The sequence below is a fragment of the Myotis davidii genome, unplaced genomic scaffold, assembly GCF_000327345.1.
Source record: "Myotis davidii unplaced genomic scaffold, ASM32734v1 scaffold496, whole genome shotgun sequence".
Classification (NCBI taxonomy): Eukaryota; Metazoa; Chordata; class Mammalia; order Chiroptera; family Vespertilionidae; genus Myotis; species Myotis davidii.
This window is the reverse complement of record NW_006289398.1, coordinates 4255426-4266720: the sequence shown is the minus strand read 5'-3', so window position 1 is coordinate 4266720 and position 11295 is coordinate 4255426. Positions and strand designations below refer to the sequence as shown.

General features: G+C 37.6%; 1 protein-coding gene across 3 annotated transcripts in view; it reads right to left on the bottom strand.

Moving 5' to 3' along the window:
• The window catches only part of ZFR (zinc finger RNA binding protein), a 51181-nt gene extending 40642 nt beyond the window's left edge, over window positions 1-10539 (bottom strand). For all 3 annotated transcript variants that reach the window (XM_006761773.2, XM_015562653.1, XM_015562654.1), the window contains exons 1-5: window positions 10515-10539; window positions 8843-9125; window positions 6807-6951; window positions 4436-4654; window positions 791-1038 (exon numbers count right to left, since the gene is read on the bottom strand). In XM_006761773.2, the coding sequence (XP_006761836.1) occupies window positions 791-1038; window positions 4436-4654; window positions 6807-6951; window positions 8843-9125; window positions 10515-10519 (900 nt within the window). In that variant the 5' untranslated portion in view covers window positions 10520-10539. The remainder of the gene's footprint in view (window positions 1-790; window positions 1039-4435; window positions 4655-6806; window positions 6952-8842; window positions 9126-10514) is intronic.
• Window positions 10540-11295: the final 756 nt, after the last annotated feature.

The window sequence follows — 11295 nt, the reverse complement described above, 5'->3', positions numbered from 1 at the left end:
CTTGTTTCCTGAATTCCTACCCTCATGGAAAAGATTATATAGAAATAAGTAATAACTTATAAAGCAAATATAAAAGTCAGTCTTATTAGAAGTATCCCAATTATAGGTTATTAAAATAATTTTTTTTAATTCCAGAAACACAATTTTTCCTGCTAGTTATAGGCTCCAAAAACTAATACATTTGACAAAGTTCTTTCATCTTTAATGTGTGTAAACAATTATCTTTATGATCATCCTTTTTCAGCTGTAAAATTTTATATACACACTCATATACAGACCTTGGAGATAGGAAAGTCAAAAATTTTGTATAAAGTCTTTTAAAAGCAAGTTATAAATGCTAAAAAAGAAAAATTCAATCTTTCCCCAAAAACCCAATTAAGTCAAATATAAAACTTTTAAGCTAAATTTAAGGTTTACTTAAAGAGAAAAGTATTCTTGAATAAAAAAAGCTCAATTTGCCCATTTTACATTTACATTCATAATCATTTTTACAGGTTTAAAAAAAATTTATCTTTATTGTTGAAAGTATTACATACATCCTACTTTTTTCCCCATTAACCCCCTCCACCTGGTACCCACCCACCCTACGTTTTTTTCTTAATAGAATTCTTATGTCTTAATACAAATACCTTTTCAAAAATGGCCATTTAATGAACTATGTGTATTAGCTAAGCTCTAACAGAGAAGAAACTGGAAACCTTCTTTGTAAACACAAGTTATAATATCAACCATATTTAACTGTTAAAAAATAACCACTGAAGACTTGTGGTAAAACATACAACATAAGTACCTGTGGTCCAGCACAGCTGATCTTACAAACATCGCAATAGTGAATCTGGGGTGGTTTGGGAGGCTGTTTTGGTTTCAGTTGCTTATTTTGGAATGGTGCTTTTTTAGTAAAGGTGGTCCCTGTCCAGGCAGCTGTGGCGGCAGCAGCAGCAGCTGCTGCTGCTGCCTGCTTCTGTTGCTGCTGCTGCTGTTGGTAGTAGGAGGATGCAGCTGAATACACTGCTGCTTCATAACCTGAATAAGATGTACCTTACAAACAAAATAAAACAAAGATTTTGTTACATAATTATACAAGGCCAAGCTGAATGTTACAAATTTAAATCCCATAAATTCTATTAATAAAGGTAGGTTTACACATGCATATTTACAAATAATGTATCCTTCTTGAAAAACAAACCTAGAAAACATTTATCCTCCTTTTATATATAAGTTAATCAACAAGTATTTACTCAACACCTACCGGGTGTTGTGGAGTAAAAAGAATGTGTAAGGTATAAGATTTGGTCCTTGTCTTAAAGAAGCTTGTAGTTCAGTTGGAGGAATGTGACAGAGTATTTGGTAACCTATGTGGCCACAGAACTGTTTACTATTTCACTTAAGAGTGAAAGGTAGATGAAAGGTAACAGGCCCACAGATTACTTGGGATGTGGGCTCAATGGAGTTCAGGTGCATGTAGTTGAATAGGATTGAAACCCACGAGAATGTTGTAAACATCTTGATCACGCCCTTACTTTGCCTCGTGGCATCTGCTATAAAATAAAGACACGGCTTGTGGGCGCTGGTGCTGTCTCTATGTCAGAGGAGCAGCATCCCACTGAGACCCAGCTTTCATTCTCTTGCTGTCTTTTCTTAATCCTTCACCGACCCCTCTCAGGCTGAGCTGGCCTGGCACATAAGGCACCCAATGTGGGGCTGAGTATGCCATGGCCATGCCGGCTCACCACACACCCTTTAACCAGTGATTTATACTTGGTATCATCAATAACACATAAATTGACATTATTAACTTATGTGCTCCTGATATGATGAAATGGGAAGTTTGTTTTGTTTTATTGGCTAAAAAGCTGCCAGAAACTAAGCATAAAGAAATTAGATAAATCCAGATTCTACAACTGGCCTCTTTAAAACATCGGTTGCCAACCTTTTGGACCTCACGGACCACCAGTGGTCTGCTGACCATCGGTTGGCAACCGCTGCTTTATGAAATGTCAAGGTCATGAGAGAGAAGATAAAAATAGGGGATTATTCTACATTAAAATAAAACACTCTCTAACAACACATGACAACCAAACACAATGCATGATCCTTGATTGGATCCTGAATTTAAAACAAAGTATAAGCACACAGAAAGCCCAGCCATAAGATACATTTGTGAGAAACGAGAGAAATTTATTAGATAATCCATGTTCAGATCCTTTTTCTGACACGTGCAATGTGGCTATTTAAAAGAAAGCCCTTATTCTTAGGAAATACATGCTGAAAAATTCTGGGCAAAACACCATGTCTTCTTCCATCTGCAACTTTTATACCAGTATATTTCCGAACCATTTGAAAATATTTTAGAGGAGAGATAAAGTAAATATGACAAAATATTAATAAATCAGTGAATCTAGGTAAATGGTATACGAACATCTGAACTATTTCAACTTTTCTGCAGAAAGAAACTTTTCTAAAATAAAAAGCTAGTGAATAACATTAACCAAAGGAATGAAAGATATTATCTTCATATTTAGTGACATGAAAAGACATTCACAATAAGAAAGTAGTTTACACTATAGTATGTATACGACAAATTCTTTTTTATAAAGAAATCATGAGGTTTAGATATGTATATTCCCATGGAAAAAAAGGATATGCAGTAAAATGTTAATGACAGTTAGTGTCTAGGAGTAGGTGTCCAGTGATCTAATTTTTTTCTCCTTTTTATCTATAGTTTCTAGTTTTAAAATAATAATGTATTATTAATCCTATAAAGATGTAATATGCTGTGAAGCATAACGACCGGCCGTGTAATGACAGGATCACGGATCAGCAGGAGGGTGGGGCAGCGCGGGCGGCAGAGAGTTACGGGAGGGGGCAGGGCAGAAAGCTATAGGGGAGTGGCGGGGGGAGCTACAGGAGGGTGGGGCAGTGGGTAGCAAGCTACTGACACACGGATTCGTGCACAGGGCTACTAGTGTAATATAAAGAAAAGGATACCGTCATACTCCGTATTCTGAAGAAAATGTGGACCTTTAAAAAGCAACTCTCCACTCCTATTTCTTTGGAATAACTCCAGTACAGTTCTAACTGGCTAATCAGATACAGAGAGGCAGGAAAGCTCTATCTGGGAAGTCCTAAATGACAGGTCTGGGAGTAATCACATCTCCTCACTCCAGCTCACTTCCAGAGGACTGTCATAGTGAACTTAAACTCTGTTCCCATTGCTCCTTTCATAAGATCTCCTCTTGGCACCCTTTCTACCCACAAGATAAAGACAGACTCCACAGTCCTAGCCAGTGTGCTCAGTAGCAGAGTGTTGGCCTACGCACCAAAGGCTCATGGCTTCAATTTCAGTCAAGGGCACGTACCTCGGCTGCAGGTTTGTTCCTGGGCCCTGGTGGAGGTGTGTGCAGGAGGCAACCAATCGATTTGTCTCTCTCATGACGATGTATTTTTTCTCTCTCTCCCCCTCCCTCCCTCTCTTTCACTCTCTGAAAAGCAATGGAAAAACTATCCTCGGGTGAGGATTAACAACAACAAAAAGACACTATAGCAGAGCCTACAAGGCTTTTTCACACTGACATTTCCAGCCTCTTCTCCTGGTATTATCCCATAGATCCTGTGTTCCAGGCACACTGAACTCTCATTCCGCAATACTCTACGCCTGCCTAATTCACCACTGTCTCCCTACCAACATAGCATTTGGCATAGAGCAAGAGACCAAAAACATCTCTTAAGAAATTAAATAGTTAATTCAGTAGCTAGGATTCTAACACAAAGTATCAAGAGGTAAGAAATGAAATTACCAATGTCACCTTAAATCCTCTACAGAACAAAATAGGGTATTAAGGAATAAATAAAATGCAAAACAATAAACCATACAGTAGTACCAGAAGATTAAGTGTCTACAAAAAAGTAATGTGTGACTTTAATTACTGAAATACTGAGGTTACCTCAGCCAGAAATTAGCAAGAGCACTGGACATAGTAAGGTTTCAGTAATTATAGTTCTCTAAGAAAATATATGATTTAAAGAAAATGAAATTACTCTGTCCTTCTGAGGTGTGTTATATAACCATTATCTTATGAATGTTTACAAGTGTTAACCAGTATTGTCAAGATTACTTCTTCCTGATAGTAAAGATGAAATGCTAGCTCCTTGGGGCTGAAATAAAGAATATAACTTGTCAGCAATATTCCTTTAATTTTTCAAACTCATTTGGAAAAGCCAGAAAGAGAATAGAATACTACTAGTAGAATACTGTTATTTTTTCTAATTGCAATGCTAGGCCCAGGACTCATGACTAGTTTTCAAATGTCCAAAGAGCATTAATGTTCTGCTAAAATCTTGCTGGCTTTAAAAAAAACAAACACAGAAGCAAACCATACAACTTAGAACGTCTTTCTAGTTTCTTGATTTATTTAAACACTTTTTATCAGCTTACCAGAATAAGTGACTGCCGTGGTACTGTAAGTAGCACTCTGGGTGTAGGATGGCACCACAGTAGCTGCAGCTGCTACTGGCTGTACGGTGGAAGATACAGGATAAATGGAGAAAGTAGTGGTAGCTGGACTCGGTGTCGCTGGTTTTATGGCTGTCACTTGTCGAGTTTGCTGGGCTTGTGTATACTGAGTTGCACCTTGGCTATAACCTGCTTTGGGGGCTAAATTAAAAAAAAAAACATCAGAAAATTAGAAGGGTAAACCACTTACAATACCTTATTGTGGTGGTCTGGAGCCAAACCCACAATATCTCCAAGGTATGCCTGTAGTTACTATACCAACATCTTGGAAAACTAGAGAAAGTAGGTTAAATGTAAACTGTAAATTAGATGCCAGTAATTTCTTCTTGGCAAAAGGGGTGAAATTCTTATTCACAAAATATAACATCTATATAAATTACTATCCCATCCCAGATGCTTTCCATATATTTCCAAAATAATATTTTGTAAAAATTTACAACTAACTGAAATAGCAGTACTACTTAAAACAGGTATTAATAAAGTTTTTGAAAAACGTGTGTGTATTTAGGCTAGCCTACTTGAAAGTTATGCTTAATACTGGGAACAGAAGAGAGAGGACCTCAAAGTACATATTTCCATTCACAGTAAAAATTTCAATGTTTAATTATATGGGACTTGTTTATATATCAGCCATCACACTTTACTGACTTTTCCATAATTCCAACTCACAAGGTGCTAACCATTCTTCCAAAGCAATAGCTTGAGTGCAGCTACTCTTAAATGGCTACCATTAATGTCTCTAAGCTTTCTGCTGCCTTTGACCATATTCAAAACAAATCTTATGAGCTTTAGTACCAATCAATAATTTAATAATTAGTCACTAATTAATGATCACCAAAGCATACAAATGTCATTTCTAAGAAACGCCCAAATACCACCGGGGCAAACTCATTTTATGCTCAATTACCAAAAGGTAGCTTAAGTAAATAGCACCTAAGAGCATAAAACTTTTTTTCTAGAGAGAGGAAGGGGGAAAGAGAGAGAGACAGAGAGAACGAGCGAGAGAGAGCAAGAGAAAGAGCACGCGAGCATCGACTGGCTGCCTCCCACATGCACCCCGACTAGAGATGGAACCTGTAACCTGGGTATGTGCCCTGATCAGGAATCAAATCCACCATCTTTGGTGTCAGGATGACGCTCCAATCAATTGAGCCATACTGTCCAGGGCAAGAGTTTAGAAAACTAAAACTGTGTAGTTAATGTCAGCACTTACACTAAATCAAGGTCTTTTGACTCTCAGACAACTCAATACTTTTAAGCACAATCTAATTTTGATAATTAACCAGGAAATTCACAATAGACTGCTGTACCTGCAAATCAGAGATGAGACTATAAGAAAATTCAGGGTCACTTTAATTCAAAATCTTTTTAAACCATTTTTAAAAACACATAACATCTTAGAATTACAAGTACCCTAGAGAGATACAGGTCCACTACCTCATTTACAAATAAGAGAACATATAGTGGTAAGCCAATTCTACTCTTTCCTAACCAAGGCTCCACCCACACTCTCATGCTCCTTCAAAAATAATGAAAGTAAAGGAGCTGCCTACTTTCCAAAGCCCAGAGAGCTTTGTTTTAAAAGTTGTCAAATCTCGCCCTGGCCAGGTGGCTCGGTTGGTTGAAGCATTGTCCCATACACCTAAATGGTGACGGGATCGATCCCTAGTCAGCACATGCGGGAAGCAGCTGACCAATGTTTCTCTCTCTAAAAAAAAAAAATCAATAAAAACTTATCTTTGGGTAAGAATTTTTTAAAAAAGAAAATTGTGAAATCTCTATGAAAAAATCCATCTTTTAAAGACTCCTAGTATATACGGTTCTTTGCAAACGAAACACCACCTGCATTTGAGCCCACTGTAATATCTGTGTCAGGACAGGAAGTGAATTGTAAGCTGAAGACCAGGAGAGAAGGGCATGATTATGAATTGCTTCCATGGCCTTCTCTTTGGGACTCAAAGGCATTCTAGCAGAGGAAGAGAAAGACATGGCTAGAATATAACACAATGAGTTTAGATTAACTTCATTAAAAAGACGCTAAGTAATATATTTCAATAGTGTACAATGAAACTGTGAAAGGGAAGTGAATTGTAAGCTGAAGACCAGGAGAGAAGGGCATGATTATGAATTGCTTCCATGGCCTTCTCTTTGGGACTCAAAGGCATTCTAGCAGAGGAAGAGAAAGACATGGCTAGAATATAACACAATGAGTTTAGATTAACTTCATTAAAAAGACGCTAAGTAATATATTTCAATAGTGTACAATGAAACTGTGAAAGTTAATAAAACCCACCTGTCTGATAGTAGGTTTCAGCAACAGAAGGCTGAGGCTGGGCAGCGGCAGCTACAGCAGCAGCAGTTGCTGTTGGTTGTTGGTAGTACTGCTTACTATCGTAAGCTACAGCAGGAGCCGTGGATCTTACATACGAGTATGAGTCCTAAGGAAAAAGAATGAAAGAAAACCTTGCTATGAGGAAGAGGCAGTAAATGCTCCTCCTCTTTACTATACAAAAGTATAATAAAGGAAATTAAAAAACCAAATATATACTTAGACCTAGACATGAGTCAAATTCAATTACAAAGGGGATACATTTTGGACTTCATTAAATAAGGTCAAAACCATTTCAAGCATCATGTTTAACTTTTAAAATCAGAAAAATTAGCAATGCTTATTTTTTAAGAATCAGTTTTATTAAAAAAACTCATGGCAGCTTTTCCTTAAAAATGGATCCCCTAGTAAAGAACGCCTGTGTGAACTAAATTTTGTGTTTGCTCCAACTTTTTCATTCTCCCTTATTTACTAGTGACATTAACATAGTAATGAATAGGAGCTTCCAGATGGAGGAGAGGGGAACGGAGGTGCCAGGGAGAAGGCACATCCTACATAATAAAAGGGTAATATGAAAACTGACCCTAAGGGCAGAACGACCGCTGGACCAGTCACTATGAGGCGCACTGACCACCTCTTGGCCCCTTTCCCCGGCCAGCAGGCTCCGATCGCCTGATGGCCACCCGTGGCAGCGGCAGGGCCAGCGAGCGGGTGGGAACTGCTGACCTCTCGGGTCCCTTCCCCCAGCTGTCTGGCACTGATCACCCGATGGCGAACAGGGAGGGAACCAGAACCGGGGGTGGGTGGTGGCGGGGGGCGGAGCCAGCTGCAGGTAGCTAGGGAAGATGGCCCTGATCATAAGCCAGGCCTAGGGACAGTACCCATGCACAAATTTCGTGGGCCAGGCCTCTAGTTACATATAAATCTCCAAGGCAATGAAGATCATGGTGAACTAGGTGATTTCCTGTGCTGCATAAAGTGATGGATGAGAAGGCATGCAGATAGAAAGGCTGAAGAAATAGGCAGGGTACAAAAAAAGATGGGCTTCATACACCCTATTAAAAAAAATGGAATTTATTATATTCTGTCTCTGGACATAATGAAGACAATAGCAAAAGTCAAAAGGAATTCCATGTTAGTAACTTGCCATATATTATAGCAAATACTAATATTGTTAATTCATATGTCAATTTCTTAATTCAAATTCCTATAATTAGAAAGAATATAGAAAAACCAGGCCAAGTCCAGAAGGATCAAAGTTTAAAAAACAGATCTTAAAAGCAAACAAACCAAAAACTGGGTTAATTTGCACAGTAAAGGAAACCATCAACAAAATGAAAAGACAACCCATTAATGGGAGTACATATTCGCAATGATACATAGCTTGGGCTTGTAGGTCTCAAAATAGGAGGCACAGCTGTGTTCCAAGTGGACAAATAATGCCACAATACAAACAAGGGGCATTTTCCCTATTATCTTAATTTTTCTTAAAAACTTGGGGTAAAATTAAAATACTTAATCAATGTAAATTTTTCAAAATTAAAGCAAGCAGATATAGTGGAATAGACTAGGGGGATTATTAATATAAAATGCACAGCCCGGCCAGTATGACTCAATGGATAAGCATCGATGTATGAACCAGGAGGCCATGGTTCAATTCCTGGTCATGGCACATGCCCAGGCTGTAGGTTAGATCCCCAGTAGGAGGCAACCAATCAATGATTCTCTCTCTTCATTGATGTTTCTATCTCTCCCTCTCCCTTCCTCTCTGAAATCAATAAAAAAATATTTTTTTAAAAAGAAAAAAAACTTACAGTAAGGAAATGTAATGCTTAGAATATGCCCTTAAATTACCTAGGAATACACATTTACTTTTTTCTATCATTACAGGTACATTCTGAAAGATCCAAGTTTGAGGAGCACTGGTTTGGACAGGATACCACACATTGAGGACACTGAAGCCTGTATGTTAAGGCTATTGAAACTAATAGTTTTCTTACCTGGTAGTTTTGTGTAGTAGCTGGAGGCGGTGGGGGTGGTGCTTCTTGTTGTCTCTGGGTATAACCATAATCCGTTGCTGTGTGTGCAGTGGGGTAGCCTCCATAAGCAGCAGCGGTTGCAGCAGCTGCAACAGCTACAGGAGCAGGCCTGGCAACTGCAACTGTAGCAGCTGCTGGTGCATAGGCAGCAGTAACTGTGTGAGCAGCTACTGGAGCCTGATGGACAGTGTAGCTAGCAACTGTAGTTGGATGAGAGTAGGCTACACCCGAAGCTGGCTGCTGGCTATATTGTGGAGAAGAATAAACATAATACAATTTATTAAAAATCTAGGACTTTAATCAACTTAAATAAAAAGTGCATTTTCAAGGAATTTACTCATGGACTACAAAAAAAACCAGTATTTTATTTGAACTTAACCTCCCAATCAATACCATATTTGTTGTTACATACTTTTCATTCCTTAATCTCAACACATTAGATAATCACACATTATGTTTCAGATCACAGATCAGATCACAAAGCAGGGATGACAAACTGGGATAAGAAGCAGTATTAGGAAGAAATGAAGTTGATCAAACTTGAAATTTAAAAAAGTATTTGTTGTGCCTAAAGTATGCTCTACAGTTTTTTAAAAAAAACTCTACAAAGAGATGTTAAGAAAAATATTGTATTCTAACTCCAATTACAGAAAACCTTTAAGGTAAAAACTATCACCCAATTGACTTAAGAAATACTTCTCCCGCTCAGGCTAGGGCAGTAGTTCTCAACTGGGGGAGATTTTGCCACCAACCCCTCTTGCCCTCCACCCCAGGGACATTTGGCCATGTCTGAACATATTTTTGATGGTCAAACTGCAGAGAAGTTGGTGGTGGGTGATGAGTGCTACTGACATCTAGTGGGTAGAGGCCAGTGATGCTGTTACACATCCTACAATGCACAGGATAGCTACTCACAACAAAGAACTATGCAAAGAGTGTCAATAGTGCTGAGGTTGAGAAATACTGCTCTAGGATACAAAACCTACAATGTAGAATCTGTTATTTTAGATAAATTTTCCAGATTATAGGCATAATTTCATTATGCACATTTTTCTCTTTAAAATGTAGCAGATGTTGCAAAAGAAGATCTAAGTCAGATGTTTTGCAATCATAACCAGTTAAACCTCAAAGAGGCAAAAATTTTCCAAAATCGTAAATCAAAAAATTTACAGCCAAAGTCTTAAAATAATTTTTATTTTAACCTTTACATTGAGAGCCTATGTCACATGAACCAAGGCCTAAAAATGTTGGCATATTAATAAGTTTATTTGTTGTTCTATGATCTTTGAATAATACACTCACAATTATGTGCTAAAGCTTTATTACCAAGACAGAAATGCCTTCTAAAAAAATGACAGCTCCAACAGTTATTTAGCTGACAGTGTTTAGCTGACCATAGTTATAATGAGTCAAGAATAAAACAGAATTCTTCACTGGTGTTCACAATATCATAGAAACATGGCATAGAATTAAATTTTGAGACCATCATATTTTAACTGGTATTATGGAAATCGCTGATAATTACGAATAATTAAAAGGGAATCACTATGAATCTTACAAGTTCATATAAAAAGTGGAGGACCTGGGAACATTCAGTGATATGATTAGCTGCCTTCTAATATACGAGACTTACTCCATGCTGCTCCAGAGAACAGAACTAGAACCAATGGATGGAAGGGTGGCAGAATTCAGCCCAATATGAAAAAGAAAAAAAACAAAACACAAAAAAAACTTAGAACAGAGTTCAAAGAAACTCCTATAATTTCTATTTGGATGAGGTTTTCCATATTTTGATGCTAAAATTAGCTAACATTTTCTACATGTATGCCAATTAAAAGACAGGCAAAGGAAGTTTCCATTGTAATAATGGGAAACTGGTTTGGGATTGACATTTTCTATGGATAATTCCACATCCTTAAGAAAAAATGCCAGCAACAGCTTCTTCAAAACTCCTAGAACTATGAAAAAGAATTATATTAAAATATAAATATACCAGTTTTGTGAAGCTTGTATTTAACATTTACTAATAAGATTTTACACATCCGGACTACACTGCATACATAAAAGGGGTTTTGATTATGTAAAAATTCAGATAATCTTGGATTCCTATACTATTTTCATTCATTCTACTACTCTTTATCAAATATCTATTCACATTTCTTTCTCCCCTATGTTTGTCCTATTGGATAAAAAACAGGATGGGGATAGAATAGAAATGTCAAGTCAACTAGGCAAGCAATTTGACTTACACTGTCTCATGTAATTAAGAGTCCATGTGACTCAGGATGAGATGACCATATGCTCTGGTTTATGCCCCTATCCCAGCATAATTATTAGTAGTATTCTCTTTCACTCTCCTATGTGTCTCAGTGTCAACAATAGATTTTACAGTCAGCCTTCCAAGAAACCATATA